The sequence below is a fragment of the Pangasianodon hypophthalmus genome, chromosome 21 (assembly GCF_027358585.1).
Source record: "Pangasianodon hypophthalmus isolate fPanHyp1 chromosome 21, fPanHyp1.pri, whole genome shotgun sequence".
NCBI classification, from domain to species: domain Eukaryota; kingdom Metazoa; phylum Chordata; class Actinopteri; order Siluriformes; family Pangasiidae; genus Pangasianodon; species Pangasianodon hypophthalmus.
This window is the reverse complement of record NC_069730.1, coordinates 13,508,932-13,522,015: the sequence shown is the minus strand read 5'-3', so window position 1 is coordinate 13,522,015 and position 13,084 is coordinate 13,508,932. Positions and strand designations below refer to the sequence as shown.

The window sequence follows — 13,084 nt, the reverse complement described above, 5'->3', positions numbered from 1 at the left end:
CTCTCAGCTCTGTCTCATAGCTCATTGGCCTCTTACTCTGTGAGAGTAACAGGAGCTGCAACAGAGCTGGATGCTCATAATGACAGCCATAATATAGCAATGTAATGTGGAATTTGCACTTATAAAAACTCTCAGCTAAAGAAATGGTTTCCCTATTTAAAAAAACCGTAGAAAGTGATAATATTGATGCATTTTATGACATTTATTTAGAAAGAAATATGATTTTTGACTGACTCATAGACTTTTCCCATCATCAGGCTACATAAGTGAATTGGATAAATTATTGCCAAAATCGTGGGTTTTTTTTTTTTTTTTACTTTTCTGAATTTATGCATGTAAATATACTCATTGTGAGGGGAACTGTACAGAATGTCTGGAGGAATTTCATAAACATAACCATAAAGCTAGAACAGGGTGCATTCTGTATTGTTAGTATGCAGGACATTTCACCCTTCTGAAAATCTGACAATGAATCAGAAGTACTTCTTTAAAAATCCACATTTATTTATATATATAGATTGGTTTATTATGTCTGTATTAACCATCTGCATTCATTGTTAACTATGCATTTATGTGCATCCATAAAACACTAAAGCAAATCATTTTTATTAACAGACTAATTTGGTCATAAAGACCGAACACACAGTATGTACAGCGTACATCCAAAGATTAGATCTGATGTGTTGTAATTACAGAGGTGGACATATCAGTAGCCTGGGCATCCGGGACAAGCAGATTTCCAATAAAAAGTTTTTTGTTTGTAGTTTCAACAAAGTAGGTTCAACAACCAGAGAAAAGAGAATCCAAATCCTTATTGACTTGCAAAACTTTTTCAAAGTTTTCACTGTGTATTTTGTAAGCCTAATGCAATTGACAAGAAAATCCTGAGAAAATAAAGGCAGTAGCCAAACTCAAATATCTTTTACATGAGATATGAAGAGAAAACACCAAGTCTCATAGCCCACAACCTGGCCAACAACTTGCTGACTTTTTGATCATTTCACTTATTCTTTATTAATGCATTTTACTAGCTAACTAACTCACCATATGTTGTGACATTGTTAGCTACTGCTTTTTACACCATTAATAAGGCTTCCGGGCAACCAAAACCAGGCAGCGCTTTGAAGCAGGGGTGGGCGATATGACCAAAATATCACATCATGATACTAGAAGACATTTTTATAATATACAATATGTATCATGATATATAGTTTTGCCAACAAGCTGCCAGCGAAACAGTAGTGCTGCATTTAATGAGTTTAATGATAGTTTAATATTTACAGAAATAAATTCTAGATTTAATGTGAACAATACAAAGCTTTAACATCAAATCAGCCACTTCCAATAAGAGTTTGTAATTGTTAGTTAAAAAACTAAAATATTAGAAAAAGATATCATAATATAAGTATATTGTAAGTATATTACTAACATAAGTATATTGTGACATAAATCATCATGATATTGATATTATATCATCATATTGCCCAGCCCAACTTTGAAGCTTTCACTTTCCTGGTGCACTAACAAAGAATGTATGATTTGTCCACCCCTGAATTAATTTCCACACTAATTTAACAATTTTCAGATCGCTTCTTTTAACAGGGTGATGTTCTGTGCCTGGCTAACCTCAAAGCTTTAAATTTATGTTTAGATCTAATTGCTCTTTTTTTGTTTGCAGGTAAAGTCCTCAAAGGTGCCTATCCAGGGTCTTCTGATAGGGATGGCATGACCCCTGAGACCTCCATCACCATGGAAACCTCCAGTCCAAGACTCGCTAAGAAGCGCGCCAGGGAGTGCCTTCACTAAGCCACGTCCTAAACCAGCCAGGACAAGCTCCACCTCTCCAACCCCCTGCCTTATCCTCTTAGACCGTCTTTCCTCTTACTTACCTCTTATCCCTTCTGTTCCTGCCCTTATCTTTGCCTTACGTTGATGAAAAAAGGACTCGTCAAACTACAGTTTGCCTTGTGAAGGGATATTGTGCATGTCCTGGCTGCTATAGAATGTTTAGAAGGCAGCCTGCAGGCGTTCAGGAGTGTATCTGCATATTAACACGGAAACATTTGTGAAAAGAAATTTTAAAATACAAATGACACATAGAACCGATGTGTTCTAAATCGTTCACTACAAGAGACCTTAAACTTTATACTGAGTGGGGAAGTGGATATTTATGTTGCAGCTAAACATACTGCCAGTAAATCCCGTTGAGAAACTCAGGGATTTGAGGCAAAGAAACACTAAAAGCCACATTTCATAGGTGAGACAGATCCTCAGGATCGTCATCCACTGAACTAACCGGTGCCTACGTTTAAGGCTCGAGCAGCCATCACTGAAAATGTGCCACGTCTACTCACAATAAGCTCCGAGTTAACTAACAAAGAGCACCGTGCGAGGAAACACTTTATTGGGTTTAGTGTTGAAGCATTATTGTCTGAAACTCTGTTGGAGCTGTCGCTGTTTGCCGCTTTAATTGAGTTCAAACAAGCATGTGCAATGCAGTTGTGCCAGCTTTCACTGACACTGGAACTATGTGTTTTATAACAATGAAAGACCGTCAGTGCAATATTATGACTTGTATTCTTACTCATATTATCCTGTAATACTACTGAAATTGTTCTTGGACAGTATTTGCATGGGGAAGGTAGAGAAAAAGGAAAATATCACCTTTGTGTTGTGCTGTAAGGTGAGGTTCACCAATACTTGCCAAAGTTTGAACTCCTAGTTTCCCTTTCGTATTACCTTGTCCGTGTCATTAACCAAGATGTTTAACAGCTTTTTTTTTTTTAATTTTAGTGCCATTTTAACATCTTAAATGAAAGCGATATTTTGGACATGCCTTGATTAAGGAGAGTGATTAATATTGCTGGATCATATTTGATTTTCTTTAAAAGCTCAATGGCAAGTGAGTATGTGAATTAGGACCAAATCATGTTTCTGCCATTCACAGCGAGGACACAATAAATGTTGGTAACATCTGTGAATATGGGCATCGTATAGAATAGAATTTTTTTTTAAAATGTCACACCTTCCTTTGTGCTTAAAATGCGGTAACAAACTTTGGCAAGGATCTGGTGGGTCCATAATTATGCTACTGATGCCACAAATATAAGTAAACTGTCACAGTTTTGAGGTGTTCCTTAGCTGCTTGAGTATGTTTTCTGTTTATTTTTTTCTTTGCTTTTTTTCAGAGCTGTATATAATTCACTGCAGTGTCATTGTGTGGTTCTCTTCACTGTTTTTTTTTTTTTTTGCTCTATATGCAATGGTTCAGTATCTGGGTAGCTGTGCAATACTTTTAATCACAGTGTTAATCCTTCCCTTGGAGCAAAATTTGCTATTTCTAGGCTCCTGAGTTGCCAGTAAAGCTCTAGTGTTAACAGTTATGCTAGTTTACACAAAGCCACAGGTTTTAATGCCTGTTGTTATAAACCTCAAGGTGTTGCTTTGCTTGCCTTTAAGCCAGAGAGCCATTATAGTTCGCTCTCAGCTGCAAAAAAGAACTCAAACACTTTTAGCTACTGCTTGTTGTTAGTTGTAGATACTGAAATATTTGAAGCAACAAGCCTGGCTGTGTTTGCGCTCAGCATTATTCTCGGCAAGAACCAAGAAGAAATCGTTTCAAAAGTAGAGTAGGATGGAGGCTCCCCAGTTAATCAGATAACTTCAGCCAGAACTAAGGATTAGCCAATAAGATGTGTTTTGGCTTAAATTGCTATGAAGAGGTTTTGAAGAATACCAAAGTGAAGCCTTTTTCAAAAGTGAATTTGTCTGGAACTCAGTGAGCGTAAAGAAAAGCCTGCGTCTGAAGCATTAAGATGGACAGACGCTGTAACCAGCCATGAGAAACTGAAAACTGTATTATGTGTATATAATGAGTGAAGGCTAATTTGTTGCCACGGAAATTGTTGTGTTTGTGTAATGCAATAAAAGGTCATGGATGCATTGGAGTCCTTGTCTCTGCTCATTTCATTATATTGTCAAAGAGCACTTTGGGTTAGGACAAATACACATTTTCTATTCAGTCCTTCATTTTCAGTAACTGCTTTATCCCAGTCAGGATGGCAGTGGATCCGGAGCCTATCCTGGGAACACTGGACGCACAGTGACTGAATTCACCCTGCCTGGGACTCCAGCGCAATGCACCATGCACACACACACACACACGCTCATTCCAGGAATTTCAGGACCATGGGAACCAAACCCCTGAGTACATCTTAGGGCTGTGATCAGAAAGTCGTTGCATTTCAGTGTGGCACAACTGCAACACACTGATGAAATTTAACTACAGTGCAATGCTGAATGACATTTACTCCTGACAAAGTGTTTAATTCTTAAAAAACTGTTCTTGTTTAATTTGTTATTCACCGAACAGATCAAGCAATGAAGGTTTTGCTTTTCAGTGTGGAACATTTTCTGCTTGTGACTATTTAAAAGATATAGAGTCTCTGTATTGCATTTCACTCGGGTATTAAATCTACTCCAGGGAGCAGACCACTTTACTGAACAGAAACAAAAACATCAACATCATGCAGTATTGCTTTTTATTTGCAAACAAAACTAAACAGCATGGCTTAACAACATATGCTGCACTGCTTTACAAACATAGCATCCGGGATAAATTCAAGTGTTTAAATTCTATTTCCAAAATAGCACACCTCGCAAAGTATTGTAACTTCAAACCTCTTTTCATTTTATGATACACTGTCCATACACACTACAGCATTCCACTACATCTTTGGAGGGAATAAGCATCAAACAGTTTCATCAAACAGCAATTTAAAACACCATGAATAATTCAATGCATTTCAAATATCATAAAAACCTGAAAAAAAAAAAAAACAACCAACCTTTGACCATTACCGAAAACCACACAGCTTTTATACTAAAGACCTCAGCCTCTACAGCCACCAACACATCCGGATCATCTCACTACAAATACAGTAAATCAACATTCATAATACATACAACAGCAAGAATTACTAATACAATGCACACTGATACAAACATTTCACTCGGCTATTGTACTGAAGAGCGTATTGTGCGTGTTCAACTAGAGCCTACAGTACGAGATTTGTCAACTGCATAGCTTAGGAACTGAAAAAAGCTTTCCGTCTGAACCCGTCACAGTGAATATATAGTTAAAGTGCTTACACAATCGCAGTGAAAGGCAACAGCATGCATGTGCTCACACACACACACACACACACACACACTATCATTCCAGCCATCCTTATTAAAATTCATATCGCATCAGTGACCAATGTTCTTGATTAGACAGTATGAGTCATGCTAACCACTGTGAAGGGGGGGGGGGGGGGGGGGGGGGGGGGGGAAGCCAATTCATATCTTTCTTTTATTTTTTCAAACTATACCTCAGCCTTGGGCCAGGCAGAAAATCCCTCAACCTATTCAGTCAGTCCTACAACTTAATATAAGTTCATCTGCAAAGCCCTTTTTATGTCCTGCAAGCAGATACTTAAACATGTGATTATCACAAGTTCAATAAATAAAACAATGGAAACTCTAAAATGACACACATCTCAGTCATAAATCAGCATTGGTTAACATGATGCTATTTTAAACCACGCCAAAACCGCTTCAGACCTCTCTTTAAAACACCAAACCTATTTTAGCATCCGCTTTATAGCGGAGAGGAAGGGGGGAAAAAAAAAACCTTTACAAAGCTCATGATTGCAATCTCTACGTGTGAAGTACAGTTCAGTAGTCCTGATCATACAGTGGTGGACACACACACACAGACACACACACACATCATCATTAGTGTGAGAGTGAGAGACAGTGGCTGTCAGAACCACTGTAAGCTGGGTGTGTAGTACAATGTCAGCTAGATGGAGCAGGAGTACAACACAGACGTTGACTCTCAGATGGGTTTATACAGCAGAGAGGTGACGTATTTCTTCTTATACCTGTGAGTCGCACTGAGGACCATCACACCATCCTAGTGAAAGAGAGACAGACAGAGTAGACATTTTATTTTTATTCGAGACTATATGCATGTATTTACACACTAATTTAACATTTACACGCCGTATTCAGAATCAGCCACTCAAGTTCAAAAGTTGTGTCAATATTTATGCGGGAAAGTTCCTTGTATTCAGAGCCGGGTTAAGCATATACTTAAGTTCATTTTCTGGGCTGCCTGTTGTGGGACACCCCTCTGAGGTTGCCAGATGTTTCTTGAGTAGAAACATCAAAGACGGGGTTTTTAATGGCACCAAGACCACCTTCTTTATACACAAGCACTTGCCTTTAAGCCCATAAAAACAGTGGATAGAAAATGCAGACTGAAAAAGCAGATTGTTTTTTTCTTTCTTTGCTGTCAAATATATGAAGTAATATAAAATGATATGATATGTAAGCCCCCCCCCAAAAAAAAAAAAAAACACTGAAAGAGAAGATGACAAGCATTCAAATAAAAATATTATAGGTGTCTGGCAATATACTGCTGCATGAATATTCCTAGTTGTAATTATCATATTAATCACAGCAAATGTGGTTTAACTAAACAATATGGCTTCATCATTGGGCAGGTTATAAAATAGCACTTGATCTAGCACATCCTATTATACAGCATTTTTAAATTGAATTGCGACGTGCAGTCTGATATTATATCCTCAGTGCACAAAACTCAACTCTAAACATGTTCTATACTGATCAGTAATTTGGGAAGTGTTTATAATCTATACCTTTATCGAGAGTGCATAAAGATGGTTGAGCATGACGTGGTTGGGTTCAGGCAGCAGAGCAGGATCACACTGTATCACACACAGATTAAAGGAAGATCAGTTTCAATACAATGTAAATCATAAGAAATGATTACTACTCTCTTTGCTGTTAACTCACTGAAATGTTTGTGTCTTTATTGAGGATGACTTGGAGGAGGTGAGGAGGAAGGATGGGCGGGGCCTTGAAGCGCTCCTCTGGTCGGAACATGTACACTTCCTGTCCGTAAGGACCAGGAGGAGAGCTGGAGAGATCTGAAGAAGAAATGACTAGGCATTAAGATAGAGCTTGCTTATGAATGTTGGGTGAGAGTGTAACTGCTATACTGATATTCTAACATGATCAGACGGTCGCACTTCCTGCTGTCACTGCACCCTTTCAAGCTGTTTCATGGTGGAAGATGAACAGTTTGGGCTACTTCTTGTTTTTAAATGTGCGGTGAGAAAACATCCTATAAGAATTCTGCCTTTTAATGTTTCGTGGTTATTTCATTTGCTAGACATGCTTTGAAACATTAAACATTCATGTTACGCAAATCTCACACCAAATCAATTTGGCATATGAGTAATCGCGGCATTAACGGTTCTTACCAGAGGTGTCGGAGCACTCGAGAGAGTCCACCTGCAGCGCATCAAACACCTCAAAGTCAGATTTCTTCACCTCGATCAGGTTGTTGATGGTTCCCATCTGACTGGTCACAACTGGCTATGAAACAAAACATTACTTATTTCACCTGGTACCCAACTGCTCTCTACTCTTTGTTCCACAATTAAAACTTTAACGAATTCTGCATATATTTTTAGGAGGAAATCTGAAAGATGTCTAATTAAGTAATGCATTACATTAATGTAATGTGAAAAGTATAAATAATGAGCTGTTTCTGTATTATGATTTTAAGTTCAAGTGCAATTTACCTTAGAAGGGTCATGAAGCCACTGGCCATCAACAAAGAACTTGTACTGATGCTCGCCCTCAGGCAAGTCCAGGATTGCAACAAAGTCATTATGGCTTTTGTGTGGAGAAAGAAAATCCATTATTATGTAATGGTCACTATGTTAGGACTAAAATACAACAGGATGTGCTGTTAATAAAAATAATCAATGACAGGGTGGTGTGATGCCTGACACGAAGAGTACCTGCGCTGCATTTTCCTATAACATGTCCCATGGTGTTTTATTCCTCTTATACTGCAGTAATTTAGCAACAATTTTCATTTATTAAGAATGATAAGTCACTGTGAATTGGCTGTTACTATAGAAACAATAACGTATCAGAACCAGCACATTAATATAAACCTGTGATTTGTCTTGTAGCCAGAACTACTGTCAGAACTGCTGTTCTAGAAAAATAATCCACCTTCTGACCAATCGGATTTCAGAATTCAACAGTGCTGTGGACCAAATGATTACATGAAACATTGTTATAAAACTAACATGTCACGCATATTTAAAATTTACATAAAAAAAAGTTGCATAGACACATTTGAAATATTAAATGTCATAATGCACTATTCATAGGGCTGGAGGATCAGGCTCAGCAGTACCCCTCAACCACATTTTAGATTCGGTGGTTGCGTATTTCTTGGCACCTGAAAAAGGTATTACCTTTTATTAAGTGGGATCTTGGTGCTCCAGTTGTCGAAGGAGCCGGAGATGTAGACGTCTCTCCCTCCTCCTGCCCAGCGGATCACGGTTGGACGCTCCTGTGTGCCCGCCTTCGCCAAGTCATTTAAATCTGGAGGCAAATCCTTCTCCACTGGAGCCTGGGGAAACAGATTAAACTCATTCCAGCTCTGTATGGACTTTACTGAAGATAATGCTCAACAACATGTGTCTTATATGATCTGTGGATGGATTTCAAACCTGCTTTATCATTAGATTAAGGCATGCATGGTACCTGGACAAGAGGGGTAACCAAATTCAGCATGGGTACTCACTTACAGCATGGCTTGTGTGTCGGTGGAAACAGTAACAAAATAAAGGATTACGGTTAATTTGCAGAGCCAAACTGAGCTGCACCGGAAGTAAAGCTCTGTAATTTGGCTCACACATAATAATGCATTCATGGAGAAACTCCATCCTTCAGAATTTAGTCTGAAATGAAACACTGCATTTACATTTCTATACCTTTACTTCAGGTCCGTGTGTGTTAAAGATGTTAGGATCATCCGTGCTGTCCACCATCTTGCTGGGTTCATGGTCTTTTTGGGCACCACCATCTGCACGATGGGATTTTGGTCCATGACGATCTGCAGCTACACGGTCACTCGTATTGCCCATAGCTACACACAGAGAGACGCCTCCTCCTGCACAGAATAATAAAGAGCTCAAAGAGCAGCATAAAACATTTCGGTCATGCAAGCCCAGATGAGAAGCAAACCAGGGAAACACACACATTAAGCCAAACGGGACTTAAAATCTGACACGTCGTATATTGAGAGAAACAACTTTGAGAAATGTTTAGTGAAAAGTGGTCAAAAAGGTGCAAGCACCCCTGCTGCAAAATCTACTTTAACCTGACCAGCACCCATCTGCCAAAATGCAGGCTGAGCTGCTCAGGCTGGTAGGCCATCTTTGCTAGCTGTTAAGTGTTAGCAGAAAGGAAAATTACTGCTACTAATTCCACATTGTAGACAAATGCATTTAAAGAAACCAGCATAACAGTTAGGGAATTAGAAAATCTTACACATGCACTGATCAGTTTAGTCAGGAATAAAAAATAATTTAGCAGTTTGACCAGCTTGGCCTGTGTGTTGAGAGCTGATATCCTGTCAGACTAAGCTGGATTTTCTGCAGTAAATCCTAACAAAAGAAAAACCAGTCAAGTCTGTTTACATGTAAACATTTCCTGTTCCAAAAATACATTTCTTTTCCAGAGTCCAATTCCAATCTTCGCGCTTTGTTACGGGATCTCACATGTTTTCTCCGATATCCAACCCACCTTTTTTTTTCTGCTGCCATCAGCCCGATAATGATATCAAGACTGGGTATCGGCTCAGTGCCGTCTCTAGTAATTAGGTAACTGTAAAATGCATTTCATTCCGTTGTGCACTTCCTAAAGCACTGTCAATCAAGCCTGTTTATTCACAAAGACCATGTTCATCAAATGCACCATGCAAGCCCCATGAAATGGCTTGAGAGCATGATTTGATTCTGTATGTTGATGCATTTTGCTTTGAAACAGAAAGTCAGAGTGATGTCGTGTTTAAGTGTTTGAATGATTTACACCACGCACCTGCTGCACCCAAACAAATCTGACAGGAGCTTAGTGAGTGTGGCGAGACTTGGCGGGATTTCGCACTGCCACCTTCAACCACGCCTGCTGATTTTACAGAGGATCTTTATACGCCCTGATGGTGTATAAAGGTGGAATCGCATTCTCAATCAGTCTGCAACAGTTTTGCTACGATGGCTTAGGACTACAGTTGCTAGGATAGCATTAGGACTGCAATTCCCACGAAACAGTTTTGCAGTCAAAGTCCATCAGTGAACAGTTGATAACTTCAACAAAATAGACTTCCTGTGAAAACTGTAATGAACTTCCTGGTTACACAATTGCACTTTTCGAACATGTAGTAAACAGTTATAGAAGAGAATGATTTAGACTCGCACTATTCGGTGTCACCCAGATGAGGATGATGAGGATGGATTCCCTTTTGAGTTTGGTTTTCTTCCTCATGTCTTCTCAGGGAGTTTTTCCTTGCCACCTTTGCCTCTGGCTTGCTCATTCGGGATAAATTTATACATTTAAGATTTATATCCTGAATTTATATATATCTGTAAAGATGCTTCGGGACAATGTCCATTGTTACAAGTGCTATATAACTAAAACTGAATTGAATTGAAGGTATTGTCAATGTTCTACAAATTTATGACCTTCTTGACTGGAAGGTCAGGGATCAGTCAGTCTGTGTTACAGGTCTGTTTGTACCTGGGAGGTGAGGAGAGGATGGATTAAACCCCATAACGCCATGTGACACGTGTGAATGACAGTGTGTGTGTGGGACAGTTAGTGTGAAATGTTCACACTGTATATAACACACACACACACACAGACACAGAGACTCGTGCTGCTGAAAAGCAGCTAGAAAAACAACCACACACATTGCTAACCCACTTCCTAAAGCTAGCTGCTATCCACAAGCCTGTAACCGAGCTCTTCTGACATTTAAAAAAAATGTCCTACAACAGAAGCACAATATCTCCTTTAACCAGGCAGGAATTTAAACACTAACACTATCTGACTAGCCAAGAATGTTAGCAAACACGGTAGCTAACAGCTTATTATGGCCACCTTGCTCGTAACACTTTTTAAACTGCTCCAAAAAGCACTCAATAATAGCACTCAACTAATGTGTTGAACTTATTTAAATAAAAGCAATAAAATACATACCGCAGTCTCACCTCTAACAGCCAAACCAGGATTTCTTTATTTCTTTACTTTCTGCTCCAACTTCAAAAACATTCTTGACGTTCACTCGGTAACTACGGCACGCCGGACGTCCAAACTAGAAGCCGTACTGAAACGCGTTTTATTCCTGACACTCAGTGTGAGCGGTTCATGACAATCCCTCACAACCAATTCATCATTTCAAGATTTTCCCATGTTTCCAACATTTTGTATGTTTCTTCTTCTTCTTTTCTTTTCTTTTTTTTTTTTTAATAATTTCAGCTGTATCTTGTTAACAGAAATCATGAAATATGATGTACATTAAGAAAAAAATAAGAGAATGTCTAAAGGCACTTTTACAACCTTAGTGTCTTAGGTCCATATTTCCTAGACAACAGGATATGCATACTATCTCAAAAACATTTTCTAAATTTCCACACCATGTCTGTAAAATTAATCATAATTTTTTTCTAATGTTGCTAAAGATCCTACCCTTTCACTGACATCATGGAATGGAAGCTGATTATTTTCAGCACAGAGTATTTTATTCCTCTTACACCACAGCAATTTGAAAACAATGACTTTTTTTTTTTAATTACACTATGACAGATCATACACTATATGACCAAAAGTATATGGACACTTGACCATCACATCCATATGTGGTTCTCCCCCAAACTGTTGCCACAAAGTTGGAAGTACACAATTGTTTTGGATCTCTTTGTATGCTGTAGAATTATAATTTCCCTTCACTGGAACTAACAGGCTCAGACTTGATTCATCATGACAATGCCCCTGTGCACAAAGTGAGGTCCATAAAGACATATTTTGCCAAGGTTGGTGTAGAAGAACTCGAGTGTCCTGCACAGAGCCCTGACCTCAACCCCATTGAACACTGACTGCATCCTCCTCACTCGAAGTCAGTGCCTGAGCTCACTAATGCTCTTGTGGCTGAATGATCACAAATCCCCACAGCCACACTCCAAAATCTAGTGGAAAGCCTTCCAAGAAGAGTGGAGGTGATTACAACAGCAAAATGGGAATAAATCTGGAATTAGATGTTCAAAAAGCACATCTGGGTGTGATGGTCAGGTGTGCACAAACTTTTGGTCATATAGTGTACTTTTTGTTTTTTTAATGTTTTGGAATGTCAGCAAAACAAATTAGTTCCTATTACCACTTACATTATAGCAGCTATAAACAGTCAATCCCTCACCAGCCTCTCTTTTTTTCTCTCGCATAATGTTAATAAGACAATAAATACAGCTTGTCATGTGACTGATGAACTGCAAAACCCTCCATCCTGAAGAGTGTGCCATGGTGGAAAATTTGCCACTTTAACTCCAATGGTTACAAAGCACTGACTTTGGAGACTCCTTCCAAAAATGTTAACTAAATGTCCCCTTACATCAGAATTCACCACATCTACAATCATTCACATTTCTAAATCAGTTTATGTGTAACGTCCACAATACTTCAAAGTCTCTGTATAAGTTACCTTAGAAATAATAAAGTTACAGCTGGCACTACGGTCAGAGATGCTGTTGTGGAAAATTAATCAACACCTTCTGACCGATCAGAATTTAGAATTCAACAAATGCGTGGCATAAATTATTAATAATATAGGGGAAACCTAATTTTACTGGCATCCTTGAGGAGTTAAAATTAGGCCTCCTGGGCTACAAATGCAACCATATTAACTACGAACAACTAGACCATCACTAATATAAGAATAATGCTGTTTATTAAGTAAAATAATGATCAGTTTGGTTTGCTTTGAATTAAAATTGTAATACATTTCACACAACACTCATTTCCCAGTTTTTGTTACTGGGGATAAATGTGATGCTTTGCTGATGGTTCCTCTGCCTGGTCTCTCATGGTACACCTTACTGACTGAAAGCTTAAAGAAAAGAAAGAAACAGAGACACTTAGGGCATCACAACTGTTG

At 38.7% G+C, this 13,084-nt stretch overlaps 2 protein-coding genes across 11 annotated transcripts in view; one reads left to right on the top strand and one right to left on the bottom strand.

Annotated features, from left to right (window-relative positions):
* LOC113533154 (myomegalin) overlaps window positions 1-3,947 on the top strand; it is a 70,219-nt gene extending 66,272 nt beyond the window's left edge. For all 9 annotated transcript variants that reach the window (XM_053227738.1, XM_053227737.1, XM_026925068.3 and 6 more), the window contains one exon: window positions 1,679-3,947. In XM_053227738.1, the coding sequence (XP_053083713.1) occupies window positions 1,679-1,806 (128 nt within the window). In that variant the 3' untranslated portion in view covers window positions 1,807-3,947. The remainder of the gene's footprint in view (window positions 1-1,678) is intronic.
* A 577-nt stretch (window positions 3,948-4,524) lies between these two features.
* Window positions 4,525-11,289, bottom strand: prkab2 (protein kinase, AMP-activated, beta 2 non-catalytic subunit). 2 transcript variants are annotated; one of them, XM_026925890.3, is made up of 8 exons: window positions 11,148-11,289; window positions 8,871-9,049; window positions 8,349-8,506; window positions 7,659-7,752; window positions 7,335-7,449; window positions 6,865-6,998; window positions 6,708-6,776; window positions 4,525-5,959 (listed from the first exon to the last, which is right to left on the bottom strand). In XM_026925890.3, the coding sequence occupies exons 2-8, from the start codon at window positions 9,021-9,023 to the stop codon at window positions 5,882-5,884; spliced, it is 801 nt and encodes a 266-aa protein (XP_026781691.2). In that variant the 5' UTR covers window positions 9,024-9,049; window positions 11,148-11,289; the 3' UTR covers window positions 4,525-5,881. The 2 variants fall into 2 exon arrangements, with proteins under 2 accessions (XP_026781691.2, XP_026781690.2); XM_026925889.3 differs by having other exon boundaries at window positions 11,137-11,278.
* Between the last annotated feature and the right edge of the window lie 1,795 nt (window positions 11,290-13,084).

Coding starts and splice junctions, on each gene's coding strand:
- prkab2 (XM_026925890.3), bottom strand. CDS start 9,023: ATGGGCAATACGAGTGACCGTGTAGCTGCAGATCGTCATGGACCAAAA. Junction 8,507..8,870: donor CACACGGACCTGAAGTAAAG/GTATAGAAATGT, acceptor CTGTTTCCCCAG/GCTCCAGTGGAGAAGGATTT. Junction 6,777..6,864: donor ATAAAGACACAAACATTTCA/GTGAGTTAACAG, acceptor TGTGTGATACAG/TGTGATCCTGCTCTGCTGCC.